This window comes from Jaculus jaculus, chromosome 21, assembly GCF_020740685.1.
Source record: "Jaculus jaculus isolate mJacJac1 chromosome 21, mJacJac1.mat.Y.cur, whole genome shotgun sequence".
NCBI lineage: Eukaryota > Metazoa > Chordata > Mammalia > Rodentia > Dipodidae > Jaculus > Jaculus jaculus.
This window is the reverse complement of record NC_059122.1, coordinates 3880083-3897446: the sequence shown is the minus strand read 5'-3', so window position 1 is coordinate 3897446 and position 17364 is coordinate 3880083. Positions and strand designations below refer to the sequence as shown.

The 17364-nt window shown below is 44.4% G+C and overlaps 1 protein-coding gene across 2 annotated transcripts in view; it reads right to left on the bottom strand.

Annotated features, from left to right (window-relative positions):
- The window catches only part of Marchf6 (membrane associated ring-CH-type finger 6), a 68233-nt gene that overhangs the window by 33902 nt on the left and 16967 nt on the right, over window positions 1-17364 (bottom strand). For both annotated transcript variants that reach the window (XM_045139152.1, XM_045139153.1), the window contains exons 2-6: window positions 13918-14014; window positions 12978-13051; window positions 8782-8925; window positions 6446-6518; window positions 2027-2195 (exon numbers count right to left, since the gene is read on the bottom strand). In XM_045139152.1, the coding sequence (XP_044995087.1) occupies window positions 2027-2195; window positions 6446-6518; window positions 8782-8925; window positions 12978-13051; window positions 13918-14014 (557 nt within the window). The remainder of the gene's footprint in view (window positions 1-2026; window positions 2196-6445; window positions 6519-8781; window positions 8926-12977; window positions 13052-13917; window positions 14015-17364) is intronic.

Below are 17364 nucleotides of genomic sequence, written 5' to 3'. Positions count from 1 at the left end.
ACTGCAGACCTGTGTGCACGTGGGGCCTTGTGCGCGTGCGTCACGTTGTGCACCTGCTTATATGAGACCTGGAGAGTCGAATGTGGGTCCTTAGGCTTCTCAGGCAAGCCTTTAACCACTAAGCCATCTCTCCAGCCCAGAAAAACATTTTTTTTTTAAGAAAAACATTTTTAAAAAATAATGCTGAGTACATTGGCGCATATCTTTAATCCCTGCACTCAGGAGGCAGAAGTAGGAGGATCACCTTGAGTTTGAGACTATATAGTGAATTCCAGGTCAGCCTGAGCTACAGTGAAATCCCTACCTCAAAAAAACAAAAACCAAATAAATAAAATAATAACAATAATTAATAGGGTTGGAGAGATGGCTTAATAGTTGGGGCACTTGGCTGCAAAGCCTAAGGACCCAAGTTCAATTCTCCAGATCCCATGTAAGCCAGATGCAGAAGGTGGCTCATGCATCTGTAGTTCCTTTACAATGGCTAGAGGCCCTGGCACAGTCATTCTCTCTCTGTATCTCTCAAAAATAAGTAAATAAATAAAATAAAAATGAATCCAGGCATGGTGACACACGCCTTTAATCCTAGCACTCGGGAGGCAGAGGTAGGAAGATTGCTGTGAGCTCGAGGCCAGCTTGAGACTACATAGTGAATTCCAGGTCAACCTGGACTAGAGTGAGGTCCTACCTCAAAAAAACAAAATAAAACCAGGTATGGTGGTAGACGCCTTTAATCCCAGCACTCGGGAGGCAGAGGTAGGAGGATCACCGTGAGTTCGAGGCCACCCTGAGACTCAAGAGTGAATTCCAGGTCAGCCTGAGCTAGAGTGAGAGCCTACCTCGGAAAACCAAAATAAATAAATAAAATAAAAACAAGAATGATGGAATGTATTTTTTGATAATTGTCTGGGTAAGCATAGTGGTCACCCCTGTAATCCCAGCACTCTTGAGACACTGGGAGAAGGGCTGTGAGTTCAAGGTGTCTGGACCTACACAGTAAGAGCTTGTGTCAAGAGAAAGAGAAGACTGGGACTACAGTAGGTGTGCCTAGCACAGATGAGGCTGAGCTCACGGCCAGCACGAGGATGAGGGCTGGGGAGTGTGACTGTTTCAGCAAGCATGCACCTCAAAGGAAAAGCACTGCTTAGACCAAAAAAGGAAGACCAATGAAATCCACCCACAAGCTGAAACTGCACAGGATCCTACCTCATGAAGTATAAATGGTTATTTTAGGCAGTAATAAATTTGTGACATTCTTATTCCCTAATTTTTCAGCAGGCAAAATACTAAAACCATTTTTAATAGCCTCCTTGTCTCCTTAACACCTCTGTCAAATATTCTCGCATCTCAGTATGCCATCAAAAATAAAATCAGCCAGGCGCGGTAGCGCACGCCTTTAATCCCAGGCAGAAGTAGGAGGACTGCCGTGAGTTCAAGGCCAGCCTGAGACTACACAGTTAATTCCAGATCAGCCTGGGCAAGAGCGAGACCCTACCTTGGGGAAAAAAAGAGGCTGGAGAGATGGCTTAGAGGTTAAGGTGTTTGCCTGCAAAGTCAAAGGACCCAGGTTTGATTCCCCAGGACCCACTTTAGCCAGCTGCACAAGGGGGTGCATTTGTCTGGGTTCATTTGCAGTGGCTGGAGGCCCTGGTGCGCCCATTCTCTCTCCCCCTCTCTCTGCCTCTTTCTCTCTCTCAAATAAATAAAGTTTTTAGAGCCAGGTGTGGTGGCACGTGCCTTTAATCCCAGCACTCGGGAGGCAGAGGTAGGAGGATCGCCGTGAGTTCGAGACCACCCTGAGACTACATAGTGAATTCCAGGTCAGCATGAGCTAGAGTGAAACCCTACCTTGAAAAAACAAAATAATAGCTTTGTTTTGACATTTCTTTTATATGTCAACCCTCCCATTGTACTTCTCTGAAATGACACAAGCACATTTATGAGGCCAAGAAGGCTTTGGATCCTTGACAGTGACAATGACTTTCAGGTACTGCCCAACTAAGATTAATTTTGGGGTACAGATGACTACCTCATTTTGGTGGTGCCCAGCAGCATTGAAGGGTGGGGCAGCATGCTCCAACCAAATCGGTGCTCCTCCATGGACGATCTGCTCCCGCAGCCACACCAGGCTAATGAACGCACACAGAGTGCAGGTCACCACGAAACAACCCTGCAAGCAATCTGCCAACAAATTCTCCCTATTAAAAAAATTACATATCATTAACTCCAAAGAACACTTGTAAAACCAACCAGTAAAATTAATCTCAGTTCAGGGGAAAAATTAATCTTTCTCAAACTATTACTTACAATGACTTCTTTCTCTGTTGGGCACCTGTTCACACACACGTGGGTGTGGAAGCATGTCTACATACACATGTATATGGGTGTCAGAGTTTGACATCAGGTGTCTTTTTTCAGTAAGTCCCTGTTATTTTTTGAGACAGAATCTCACAATGAACCTAGAGTTCAGCAAGCCTCTCTCCACAACTCAGTGCTGTGATCATAGGTACACACTATCATGCTTATCTTTTAAGTGGGTGCTGGGGATCTGAATTCAGGACCTTAGTGCTTAAATAATAAGCACTTTACCCAGTAAGCTATACTCCAGGCCCAGAAATTTTATCTCCATTATAAGCTGGCAAATAGCACCTTTACACATTTATGCAGTGTATTATTTTTAATTAAGTAGGCAAAGTAGCAGCAGAACCAGGTAGCAATCAATTATGCAGCCTGTCCTCTTCTCATGGCCAGGAAACAGGATGAAAGCAAGCAAGAAAAATAAGACAAATATTCAACAAACAACAAACGTTAAATTTACATAATTTACTAAAAGTCAACAATCCTGCCCAACTCTTAACTAACAATTTCCTTATCCTTATTTTCTTAAAATATTTATTTAGTTGACAGAGAGAGAGAATGGGCGCACAGGGCCTCCAGCCTCTGCAAAGAGACGCATGCGCCACCTTGTGCATCTGGCTATGTGGGCTCTGGGGAATTGAACCTGGGTCCTTTGGCTTTGCAGGCAAATGCCTTAACCGTTAAGCCCTCCATCCAGCCCTCCTTACCCTTATTTTACAGGCAAAACTCAAGATCTGGGGCTGAAGAGATGACTTAGTGGTTAAGGCACTTGCTTGTGAAGTCTAAGGAGTCAGGCTCAATTCCCCAGGACCCAAGTAAGCCAGATACACAAGGTGGCGTATGCATCTGGAGTTTGCTTGCAGAAGCTAAAGGCTGGAGGCTTTGGCATACCTTTTCTCTCTGTCTGCCTCTTCCTCTCTCATTCCCTCTCTCTCAAATAAATAAATAAAACAAAATATTGGGAAAAAACACAAATTTAAAATCCTCTGCCAGGATTTGGTGGTACATATCTATAATCCCAGCACTCAGGGGAGGTAAGAGTATTTCTGTGAGTTTGAGAGCAGATTGACAAAAATAGCAAATAAATTCCAAATCAACCTGGGCTAGCGTGAGCTCCTACCTCAAAACAAAACAAACAAACAAACAAAAAGGAGAAAGAAAAATTTAGGGCTGGAGGGCTGGCTTAGCAGTTAAGGCCTTTACCTGGCAAAACCGAAGGAGGTGGGTTTGAATCTCCAGGACCCATGTAAGCCAGATGTACAAGGTGGTGCACGCATCTGGAGTTCCTTTGCAGTGGCTGGAGGCCCTGGGGCACCCATTCTCACTACCTGCTTTTCTCTCTCCTCTAAGTCAAATATTTTTTAAAAATTTAATGCTAACTACAAAAAAATGCATCCTTGGCTCCTAAATAAGTCCAAGAGGCAAAATACATGAAGTGCATAATTCTGACGACCCTTGTTTTTGTGCTTTCTGAAGAGGCTTATCCCTCAGTATCTCTGATCTCAGAGTAACTTGAGAATAACTCAAAAAATTCTTGTTTTGCCCTAGTGCCAGGACTAAAGGCAGGCACCACCATTGCCAGCAAACTCACTATTTTTATATAATAACTTCTTCCTGCGCAGTAAATCTAAGGCCATCCCAGGAGGTCTCAGCTTAACAGACCAAAACCTGAATGGTGCGGTCCTTACGGAGGTACTATCTACAATATCCCCAAATCAAAGGGAGAACACCAACCATCCGCTGGTGAAGAATCTAATTTGTCGTCCCTGCCTTTTTTGAGATGCGGTCTTACTCTACTCCAGGCTGACCCAGAACTCACTATGTAATCTCAGGGTGGCCTTGAACTCACAGTGATCCTGCCACCTCTCCCTCCCAGGTGCTAGGATTATAGGCGGTGCCACCATGCCTGGCTTGCTAAGGAACCTTGTAAACCAGAAAGAAAAATGTTGATGGGTTCAAACTGAAATATTCTCTATTTCTTCCTGGGTAAACAATTAACTGCTTCACATAGATTTTAGCAGTTTCAAACTCTAGAGTCCTCTCTAACGTATTCAATCTAGGCTGCCCAAGTACCAGAGCCTAGTACAGGGTCTGTGAGCTTCCCCTCTCCCTGTTTTATAAAGCTGTCCCTTGTGGAAAAGCCCCCAATGACCTTCTGGAGGATGAAAAGTCATGTGGAAAAGCACAAAGCCACTGAGGGACGATCACCTTAGACAACCAGGCTTCATAAAACAAATGTGTGACACCCAGCAAGCTCAACAGATGCACTGCTCAGCCGAGCCCAGGCCGCACTTCTGACCCCACAACTGTAAGCAAATACACTGGGAGCGGCCTCACTCTATTAGGCTTCAGGCGGTTTATTCTGCAGCAACAGGGAACTGAAATGGTATGTGCAGAGGTGAAGCAAGAAAACAACCTACACAGTATGTAAGGAGATATAAGAGCAGGCAACCTATAGAACACTTTAGTGGTGGCGGTGGGAGAATGTTGATTCCTCTCCTGATACTAAGTAGGAGATAAAAGCAATTCAGGTGGCGCACATGCCACTCAGGCAATAGAAAAAATGAGGAACATACCAACACAGGTATAGCAAGCAGAACGCTTCAAGTCAGGTTAAGAAAACAACGAGGACTGGGGTACAGCTCAACTGTTAAAGGAGGTGGCTTGCAAAGCCTGCTGGCCCAGGTTCGTTTCCTAATACCCACATAAAGCCAGACAGCAGATGCACAAAGCAGTGTATGCATCTGGAGTCTGTTTGCAGCAGCAAGAGGCCCTAGTGTGCCCAAAGTGTGTCTCTCTCTCAGATACACAGATTAGTAAGTATTTCATTTTTGAGAGAGAGGAGGAGAGACAGAAAGAGCCCAATAGGGCCTCCAGCCACTACAAAGGAACACCATGTGCATCTGGCATACATGAGTACTGGGGCATAGAACCTGGGTCCTTAGGCTTCACAGGCAAGTGCCTTAACTGCTAAGCTAGCTCTCCAGCCCCAGATTAATAAATATTTGTAAATGAAAACAACTATAGTAAACTTTTTGTTCTTTTTAAATAAATATTTATTTATTTATTTATAAATGAGAGGGGAGTGAGGGGAAAAGAATCAAAGAGAATGGGCGTGCCAGGGCCTCTAGTCACTACAAATGAACAACAGAAACATGTGCCACTTTGTGCATCTGACTTTATGTGGGTCCTGGGGAACTGAACTGGGTCCTTCCGCTTTGTAGGCAACAACTGAGCCATCTCTCCAGCCCCTTATTCTGGTTTGTCTAAAGCAGGGACTCTCTCCAGCCCAGGCTGATCTCAAACTCACAGTGATCCTCCTACCTCTGCCTCCCAAGTGCTGGGATTAAAGGCTTGCGCCACTACACCCGGCTAAACTTTTATTCATTTATTTGAGAGTGACAGAGAGGGAGAGAATGGGCGCACCAGGGCCTCCAGCCACTGCAAATGAACTCCAGATGCATGTGCTCCCTCGTGTACCTGGCTAACGTGGGTGCTGGGGAATCGAGCCTCGAACCGGGGTCCTTAGGGTTCACAGGCAAGCACTTAACCACTAAGCCAGCTCTCCAGCCCTCACGTTCAGCTTTAAATACATATATATGTATATATTCTAATAATCTCAAGAACCATTTTAAAACTAATATCAACATATAAACATAATAGTATATACCTTAAACTGCATGATAGCTTACTTTTAAGAGTCATCCCACCATTACAAAAAGGTCCTTTACAATGATTATTTTTATTTTTTATATTATTTATTTATTTGAGGGAAGAGAAAGAGGCAGAGAGACAGAGAGAATGGGCATGCCAGGGCCTCCAGCCATTGCAAACAAACTCCAGATGCATGCACCCCCTTGTGCATCTGGCTAACGTGGGTCCTGGGGAATCAAACCAGGATCCTTTGGCTTTGCAGGCCTTAACTGCTAAGTCATCTCTGCAGGCCTACAATGATTCTATTTTAAAGAAGCACATTTTGTACACATCAGTGACTTCTGTAGCAGCTATCCTGTTAGGAGAAGAGTGGTCACTGTTCTCAGAAGGAGTGAACACACAAACAGTGTCATTTAAACGGGGCTTCAGCACTCACGTTGACAGCATGTCCAGCGGCAGGGTCAGCAGTGAGCTCACGGAGCCGGTAAACAAGCACTTGTAGATGCGGCCTACCAAAAAAGGGCACGAGGGCATAGTCACAAAGAGTGTCTGAGTCTCAAATACTACATCTTTAAATATATTTTATTTTATTTATTTATTTGACAAAGAAAGAGAAAGAGGGAGAAAGAAAGGGCGCGCCAGGGCCTCCAGCCACCGCAAATGAACTTGCGACCCCTTGTGCATCTGGTTAACGTGGGTCCTGGGGAATCAAACCTTAAGTGCTAAACCATCCCTCCAGCCCTCAAAGTTTTTTAAAAAATTGTTTATCTACTGCGAGAGAGGGGCAGATAAAAGAAAAAATGGGTATACCAGGGCCTCCAGAAGGCATCATGGTGCTGAGAAGTGACAGAGGAGTGCTCAGCACTGAAACATCTCTATCACACCTTCAAAGGCTCAGGGTCCTCTGCAGAAGAGGTGGCAGAAAGAATGTAAGAGCCAAAGGAAGGGTAGGACTCCTTACAATGTGCTCCTCCAGACACAAAATGGCCTGGATATCCATGACGTCATGGTGCCTGACACTACCTACACAAGACCCTCATAAGAGGAGGAAAAGATGACATCAAAATAAAAGAGAGACTGATTGAGAAGGGGGAGAGATATGATGCAGAATGGAGTTTCAAAGGGGAAAGTGGGAGGAGGGAGGGCATTGCCATGGGATATTGTTTACAATCATGGAAGTTGTTAATAAAAAAAAATGAAAAAAGATATTGATTATATTAGTTTTTAAAAATCTTTTGGGATTTATGAAGCCTGTTGCAGAGGCACTCGCTTTTAATCCCAGCACTCAGGAGGCAGAGGTAATGGAATCGCCGTGAGTTTGAGGCCACCCTGAGACTACAAGGTGAATTCCAGGTCAGTTTGGGCTAGAATGAAGACTCTACCCCAAAAAACAAAAAGAAAAATTTTTAATTAAAACAAAAAAAAACTTGTGATACTTACAAAAGGGAAAGTATGGAAGGGGAGGGAATTATGGTTTATTGTCTATAATTATAGAAGTTGTCAATAATTTTTTTAAAATATTGAGTATTTTAAATTCCAGAGATCATCACATCTACATTCCATGTACCATTTAAAAGAAAGACTACCTAAAAGAAATGGTAAATAGACCAATGCTGACAGCCTCATATGTTTGAAATTCAAGCCTCCCATCAGATCTGTGTATTCAAAAAGGGGTGGAGATAGGTGAAAGATATCAAAAAATATATATCTATTGAAAATATTCAAGGAAGAAATAAATTATGAATTTCAGGGGCTGGAGAGATGGCTTAGCAGTTAAGGCGCTTGCCTGTAAAGCCAAAGAACCCAGGTTCGATTCCTCAGGACCCACATTAGCCAGATGCACAAGGGGGCACATGTGTCTGGAGTTCGTTTGCAGTGCCTGGAGGCCCTGGCGCACCCATTCTCTCTCTGCCTATTTCTCTCTCTCAAATAAATAAACAAAATTTTAAAAGCATTTTTAAAAAATTATGAATTTCAGGCTGGAGACAGGCTCCTTGCCTGCAAAGCTGAAGGACCCAGGTTCAATTCCTCAGTACTCACATAAAGCAGGTGCACTAGGTGGCACATGCATCTGGAGTTTGTTTGCAGTGGCTAAATGCCCTGGCATGGATCATCTATTCTCTCTCTCAGAAAAATAAAAATATTTTTAAAATTATTAATTTCTGGGCTGGGGAGATGGCTTAGCAGTTAGGTGCTTGCCTATAAAGCCTAAGGACTCTGGTTCAAGGCTCGATTCCCCAGAACCCATGGCAGCCAGATGGACAAGGGGTTGCATGCGTCCAGAGTTTGTCTGCAGTGGCTAGAGGCTAGAGGCCCTGGTGCACCCATTCTCTCTATATATCTGCTTCTTTCTTTCTCTCTCTGTCTGTTGCTCTCAAATAAATAAAAACAAATTATTCATTTCTTTTAGTTAAGATTTCATTTTAACTTTCTTAATTCTTTCATCAACTGTCATTATTAACCTCTCCATACTGTCTTTTTCTTTCTCATATTCATTCAAAAAATGGATTTGTTTAAAAACTCATTCTTGAGATGTAGTTCAATGAGAGACACCATGCTCAGCATGCATGAGACCTGGGTTCAAACCGCAGCACCAACACCCACCAACCCCAAAAACCTCAGTGCAGGTTTATGTTTTCTAAGTGAGATTTTGCTAGCATGTCATTATAATATCAAAATGTGGGCAGCATGCCAACAGCGAGGTGACATTGTTGTTCTGTCAAGTAGCGACACAGAGTGTAAAGTTATCCCGAGAGAGGTGCGGATACTCACATGCGGTGAGAGGAACAACTCCCAGCCATGCAAAGGCCACAAGCGTGTAATGAAACCAGTATCGTATCGCTGTGCCAATACTCGTGACCAGTCCAGCAAATATGTCTTGGATAGGAAGGCGAGAGGGCATATCTGGGGAATAAACTATAAAGGAAGAAGTACACAGATCAAGGTCTTCAAATAAAGTACAAGCAGACATGTAGATGTATCATAGTTTTACATTTAAAGTCTGTTTAAACATCTATGGGCATACCACACAGCCTCATCTATATGGTACTCAAATATTTTACCTATTGAAACATTGAACCAGCCAGGCGTGGTGGCGCATGCCTTTAATCCCAGCACTCGGGAGGCAGAGGTAGGAGGATTGCCTGAGTTCAAGGCAACCCTAAGACTACATAGTGAATTCCAGGTCAGCCTGGGCTAAGTGAGACCCTACCTTGAAAAAAAAAAAATTGAGCCAAATCATTACAATAACACCATATTTATATAAAAAAAATAACTTATAAGGTAAACCACACTTAAAAATGGGGAAATCAAGGGCTGGAGAGATGGCTTAGTGGTTAAGCGCTTGCCTGTGAAGCCTAAGGATCCCAGTTCGAGGCTCAATTCCCCAGGACCCACGTTAGTCAGATGCATCTATCTGGAGTTCGTTTGCAATGGCTAGAGGCCCTGATGTGCCCATTCTCTCTCTTTATCTCTCTGTCATTCTCAAAATAAATAAAAAAATAAACACAAAAAAATTTTTTACATGGGGAAATCAATGAAGAAAGACCAGGGAAAAGCCATCAACAGAAAGAAATCTCTTAGCCATGAGCTCAAGCAATGTTATTAAACAACTACACTACACATGCTTAACCTCTAAACAACATGATTCCTGCAAAGGTAGGAGGATCCCCATGAGTTTGAGGCCACCCTGAGACTCCATAGTGAATTCCAGGTCAGCCTGGGCCAGAGTGAGACCATACCTCGAAAAACCAAAAACAAAAAAATCAGGTAAAGGAACAAGGAGAAGGTGTAGCTCACTGGGCATGGTGGTGCTCACCTTTAATCCTAGCACTCAGGAGGCACAGTCAGGAGGATCACTGTGAGTTCAAGGCCACCATGAGACTACATAGTGAATTCCAGGTCAGCCTGGGCTAGAGTGAAACTCTACTTTAAAAAAAAATTAAAAAGCCTGGAGAGATGGCTTAGCAGTTAAGGTGCATGCCTGCAAAGCCTAAGGACCGCAGTTCAAATCTCCGGGTCCCACTTAAGCCAGATGCACATGGTGGCATATGCAGCTGGAGTTTGTTTGCAGTGGCTAGAGACCCTGGCGCACCCATTCTCACTTTCTCCCCCACCCTTCTCTCTTGTCTCTAATAAATAAATAAAAATAAAATCTTAAAAAAGAAAATAAAAATAAAAGTGGAACTCATGGCATGTCATCAAGAAAGAACTCCCCAGGGCTGGAGAGATGGCTTAGTGGTTAAGTCGTTTGACTGAAAGCCCAAGGATCATGGTTCAATTCCCCAGGACCCACGTTAGCCAGATGCACAAGGGGGCGCATGCGTCTGGAGTTCGTTTGCAGTGGCTGGAGGCCCTGGCACGCCCATTCTCTCTCTCTGCCTCTTCTCTGTTGCTGTCAACTAAATAAAAAAAAATGAACAAAAAAAAATTTTAAAAAAGAAAGAAAGAAAAAACACTGCGATGGAGCTGGGGAGAGGCCAGTAGTAGAGTACTTGCCCAGCATATGGGAGACGCCAGGTTCAATCTCCATAACTGCAAAAACAAATCTTAAAGAGAGCTAGCGAAGTAGCAGGAACCCTGTGGGACCTCAGCCTTGACAAGCTCTAGAGGCGCTGGCGCACCCGTTCTCTCTCCTCCCTCATGAATAAACTTATGAATGAATAACCATGACAGGCAGGGGCAAAGGACACTTGTGCATCTGGCTTACGTGGGTTCTGGAGAGTCACACCAGGATCCTTTGGCTTTGCAGGCAAACGCCTTAATGGCTAAGCCATCTCTCCAGCCCCTAAGGCCCTTTTTTAAATGTTCATACTCATCTACTAGTGCTACTCTCACTTTTGGTAGAGAAGCTTCTCTTTTCAGATGGCAGTGACCTTGAGATGACTCAGAAGGCACCATGGTGCTGAGAAGTGACAGAAGAGTGTTCAGCACTGAGACATCTCTATCACACCTTCCAAGGCTCAGGGTCCATTGTGGAAGAGGTGGCGGAAAGAATGTAAGAGCCAAAGGAAGGGCAGGACTCCTTACAACGTGCTCCTCCAGACACAAAATGGCCTGGATATCCATGACCTCACAGTGCCTGACACTACCTACACAAGACCATCATAAGAGGAGGAAAAGATGATGGCATCCATAAAGGAAGGAAGGATTCAATGGAACATGGATTTGACAGGGAAGGAACTGGGGTAGGGGTGGGAATGACCATGGTTTATTGTGTACATTGTCTATATTTAAGGAAGCTGTTTATAAATAGTCTCATGAGCTAGTGAGATGGCTTAGCGGTTAAAGGCACTTCCTTGCAAAGCCAGATGCACAAATGGAACACGCATCTAGAGTTGGTTTATGGTGACAGGAGCCTTGAGGTGCCCATTGTCTTTCTCTCAAGTAAATTAATTTAAAAAAAATTTTAAAGTCTCTTGGAGGTTACAGATATGGTTCAACGGTTAAAGGTACTTGCTTATAAAACTGGGTTTAATCCTCTAGTCACCCACATAAAGCCAGACAAAAAAAGTAGCAAAAATGTATCTGTTTACCATAGCAAGAAACTCTGGTGCTCCCAAAACACATAGGCAAGTAAAAATTTTTTTAAACATCACATGAAAAAAAGGTGATTTAAAACTTTGTCTTTACTATTATTTTCCTATTCTACACAATTTTAACTCAAAAGATAATTCAAATTTGAATACTACTACATTCTAATATAATCAAAACATCAACTAACGTGTTTAAAAAAAAAAAAAAAAACCTTGGGCCAGAGACACAGCTTATCACTTGCCTGCAAAACTAAGGGACCTAGATTCAATTCCCTAGGTCCCACATAAGCCAGATGCACAAGGTGGCATATGTGTCTCGAGTTCATTTACAGTGGCTGAAGGCCCTGGCACACCCATTCTTTTTCTCTCTCTCAAATACATAAATAAAAAAATAAATTCAAGCTGAGCATGATGGCACACGCCTTTTAATCCCAGCACTTGGGAGGCAAAGGTAAGAGGGTCACCGTGAGTTCGAGGCCAGCCTGAGTGAACAGTGAATTCCAGGTCAGCATGGGCTAGAGAGAGGCATTACTTTTAAAAACAAAAATAAATAAGTAAAAGTAAATAAAACTTAAAGCAGGACTTAACGACAATACAGCTGGCAAGTGCTGTGCTCGTCCGCTGCTCCCCACGGCCGGCTACACCACTGTTTCTTAACTGTACTGTCTGCTGTATAGCAGCCAGGGATGCTCTGTCTCTTACATGATAAATAAATCAGTGTTTTTCAAAAAACAACAACTCATTTTTTTTTTCAAGTGATACACAATGAAAAGGTACAGAGGAAATTTCAAGTAAGATTGTTTTTAAAAAGAACTGACAAAAAATAAAAGAGGCACACAGATGAAGCATGGATGAGATGAGATAGGCTATGAGCTGAACAGCAGGTGAGGGGTGGCTCCTCTGTGAGCTCACGACACCTGCGTACATATTTGAAGCTCTCTATAATTGGGGGAGGAGAGAATAAATGTACCCTTCAAAACATGTTTGCATGTGAGTTTTAAATTTTTTCTCCCAGAGCTAGAGAGATGGCTTAGCAGTTAAGGCTTCTGCCTCCAAAACCTCGCGACCCAAGGTCACTTCCCCATACCCACAAAAAGCCAGATGCACAAAGTGGCACACGTGTCTAGAGTTCGCTTGCACCGGCTGGAGGCCCTGGCTTAGCCATTCATCCTGTCGAACTCTGATTGCAAATAAGTAAAAAAAAATAAAACATTAGCTAGTGCTGGGAGTGGTGGCACACACCTTTAATCCCAGCACTTGTGAGGCAGAGGCAGGAGGATTGCTATGAGCTGGAGGCCAGTGTGGGACTACAAAGTGAAGGCCTGGGCAAGACAGAGTAAGATCCTATCTCAAAACACCAAAAGGGGGGGGGGGCCTTTTTCTGGCAGAAATACACCCAAAGGCACAGGGGCAGGCAGCGCTCGGAGAACTTACTTGGAGTGAAGGCAAACCTGTGCTTGCACAGCTCGCAGTATTCTTTCCGACTGTGTTTCAGCCACTGAACTAAGCTGTAATCACAAACACACGCGCAGGTGAGTGCTCACAGTGAAGCCGCATAGGACTCTCTTTGTTTCCAGGTAGGGTCCCTCTCTGGCCCAGGCCGACCTGGGGTTCACTATGGAGTCTCAGGCTGGCCTCGAACTCATGTGATCCTCCTACCTCTGCCTCCTGAGTGCTGGCATTAAAGGCGTGTGCCACCACGGCCGGCTCTAATATTCCTTTATCATGTCAACTGATACTTGACATACCCAGAGACCATTTCAAACTTAGAACACCTAACGATTTCTGACTTAGAATATCCATAGGAGTACAGAAGTGTAAAATCGAGAGACAAAAACAGTATGTGCTGTACTAATAAGACAACTAACGTAAACCATCTTCTCTTCAGATCTGCATGAGCAATAAATAATCTAAGGACAACAGAAGTTCTAACACTAGTCTCATAATATTGGTACCTGGTAATCAGGTCTCAACTGTAGTCTGGCCACAAACTGGCAAGCCATGTGTCTTGTGATAAGTTATCTGACTTGTCTGCCTATCAACATTTCCTTTTTTGCAAAGATTACAAGTTAAGATGTGTAAGTGCTTTTTCATCAATGTAAGCTATGTCACTCCAAATTAGAAAAGCATAATTTTTCCCATAAACAAAGTAAGCTTTCCATTACAGAAATACATAATAAGACAACTAATCATTTGCCAAGTAATAGAACTTGTATTAATAATTATGGACAACTTTTGTCCAAACTTTAACATTTTTATAACAAGTTTTTAAAATAGCTAATTACTGAGAAAGTTCATTGAAATGATCATTCTAATGACATAGATAACAATACTGAAGTTGAGAATCACAAATTTTTCTTAAAACCTGACTTACCATTCTTGATGGATGAACTTAATACTGCCAGTACATACACACGGATGATAAAGAGGTTTCTCAGGTGTTCCTTCTGACCGACACACTCTGCATATGTCTGATAACAAAAACAAAAAATAAAAATACTTTTGGTTAAATTTTTATAAAAAGGAAACCACCAAAAACTAAATGTACTTACTTCAACCTCCTGAGTGTGGGGTTAGAGGTATGAGCCAAAACACTCATGCTTACTTTGCTTAAAACTTGAGTTACAGAGCTGGGTGTGGTGGCGCACGCCTTTAATCCCAGCACTTGGGAGGCAGAGGTAGGAGGATCGCTGTGAGTTCGAGGCCACCCTGAGACTCCATAGTGAATTCCAGGTCAGCCTGGGCTAGAGTGAGACCCTACCTTGAAAAACCAAATAAATAAATAAATAAATAAAAATAATAATAGTAACATTTTCTTGCTCTGGTCTACACATACACACAACCAAAAGGTAAAGCTTAAATCCATCCTAATAGTTTAAGGTCCACAAAAAAAGGTCTGAGAGTGAAACAAATGAGAATTCAGTATGACACATACGTATGAAAATGTTATAATGTACTAACCTAAAAAAACTTAAGCAAGAATTTAAAGACCATGTTTGCAGACTTAGCACAGTAACAGCAACGAGAGACACATTAAGATGGCCCCTATCTCTCACCTTTAAGAATGGGAGCTAGAAACACAAGGGGCGTGTGCGCATGCACACACACACACACACACACACACACACACACACACGCACACCCCCACACACCCAGGACTGAGGGGAGCACTGGGGACCATGACTCCTCCACCAGAGGGTATGTTAAGAAAGTCCAGGAGCCGGGGGTAAAAGTCCATACAGCCAAGAGAAAAGCTCTCCCCACCCTGGCATAGGGGCTCCAGGCACACAGCTGCTGGCCCCCTGCCCAGACTGGCCAGCAGGCAGCAAAACCACAACTGATAATTGGCTTTGCTCATTCACTTCCACATTCTGAAAATCTGGTTGCCACTTTTTAAACACAACTTATTGGGGCTGGAGAGATGGCTCAGTGGTTATGAAGCCTAAGGATCCCAGTTCAAGGCTCGATTCTCCAGGACCCATGCAAGCCAGACGCACAATGTGTCTCAAGTTCGGTAGCAGTGGCTAACGGCCCTGGCACGCCCATTTTCTCTTTCTCTCTCCCTCCCCCTCCCCCCCGTCGCTAAACAAACAAACAAACAAAAAAAAACATTTTATTTATTTATCGGAGAGAAGGGAGAGAAAGAGTCAGATAGAGAGAATGGGCATGCCACTGTAAACCAACTCCAGACACATGCACCACCTTGTGTATCTGGCTTACGTGGGTCCTGGAGATTCAAACCTGGGATCTTAGGCTTTCCAGGCAAGCGCCTTAACCACTAAGCCATCTCTCCAGCCCACGTTACTACTTTGATTTAGAACAGCTTCTCGGCTATTGTTCAGGGCTAAGTGCCAGTGGCCCATCTCAGGGGCTACTGTATGTGCAAAAGGGGCAGAGACATAATCGTGACGCTTGTTCCTGACTTTTGTTTACAGGGGCCCGTCCTGCAACGGGGAGCACAGCTACAACCCTGACCCTTCATGGGGGAGGTAGCGGCCCGGGAAAGCCTATGGACTGCAGTGCACACAAGCTGAGTATGGGTCCTAGACGAGACACTTCAGGTCGTTGCAGACGTGAGGCTGCCCAATCTTGCACGAGGGAATGCCACTGTCAGAGCTGGAGAACACTGAGCACTCAGATCAGCCTCACTCTTAGCATGCCAGTCTCCTCAGTTGCCAAGTAATCATTCAAACGTCCATCAATATAGAAAAGCCATCACCGCTGCCCACAGAAGAGCTAGCAAAGGCCGCCTCCACTCATGACAACGTCCAGCAAGGATGCCTCCACTGGCTCGAGTCCTGAGTGGTGCATCACTGCCCCTGCCTCCAACAGGTACTACATTATCAAGCGCTCTCTGGAAGTGAACCATCACCTGGACTCCAGGGCGCTGTCACTGCTGCTGTAGGAAGCCAAGCAAAGGCAACCGGGTCGTGCTCTACGTCACCTACAGTCACCAGAGCCACTGGCACCGTGGGTGTTGACTAGCTCTGGACTTACACGGCCATGTGCGTAGAGGCTAACTGCCAACAGTCATTGACATCACCACCACACTGACTATGAAGCAGGCAGAAGAAGCCAAATGTGGGATCCTGTCTCCACAGCCCGCTCAAGCCTGCCCCACAGGTCACAATGAAGAGAAAGGACACAGGGCCTCACAGGAATGAGGGAGGGTGGCCAGACCATCCTCCAGGGACGGGCATGGTACACATGGACCGGGAAAGTACAAGGACAGAACCCACTCACCTACTGTGGTCAGCAAGAACAAGGGAGAATGGTAACTGTGGGGTAACTGCTTGGTCCCTTAGCTCCACCAAGACAACTCAGCTGTGGGAGCCAAGAAATCTGTGATGAGACTGCTCACTCCAAGGACAATGACAGAAGAGAAGAGGCTTGCCGGCTGGAGAGATGGCTCAGCTGTTAAGGTGCTTGCCTGCAAACACTAAGGACCCCAGATCAATTCCCCAGTACCTAGGTAAAGTGGTGCATGCGTCTGGAGTTGCTATGTTTCACTAATTAGAGGCCCTGGTTCATCTACTTCTCTCTCCCTCTTTCTCTCTTTCAGGTAAGTAAATAAGTGTAAGAGGCTTGGGATGGGAAGATCGCCATTCAGGGGGACCAAGACATGAGTTAAAGAGAACACTGATTTTTCAGAAGACCTCCATCTTTCTGAGTGACACAAACACATCTAAACTCTGTCCCCAGGGTTCTGCATACACTGGTAGAAAGCAAAGAACTTGGGTCCTTAGAGCCTTATTTAAAGACTAAAAGGACAGGACATCTTTTTCTTCCCACTGTCTTGCCAGTTTACAGTTATGGCCATTCTCTTTCCCCCTTCCTCCCTTTCCTTTCTTCTCTTCTTCCCCTCCCCACCTCGCTCTGTTTTATGAGCCAGGGTATCAATGTAGCCTGGCCTTAAACTGACACTGATCCTCCTGCGTCAGCCTCTCAGTCTGGGATTATAGGTGTGTGCCACCACACCTAGCTTACAGTGGTGTTCCACATTAAAAAGGAATTACAGGGCTGGAGAGACAGGTTAGTGGTCACGGTTACTTGCCAGCAAAGACAAAGGACCCAGGTTTGATTCCCCAGTACTCATGTAAAGGCAAACGAACAAGGTGGCACATACATCTGGAGTTCATATGCGGTGGCTGGAGGCCCTGGTGCACCCGTTCTTTCTCTGCTCCCCCATCAAATAAATAAATTAATTTTTAAAAATTGTAGAACTGGAAAGATGGTTTTGGCCCATAGCATGAAGACCTGAGTCCAGATTCCCAGAACCCACATAAAAGCCTGGGGAGGTTACGCACACCCGTGACGTCAG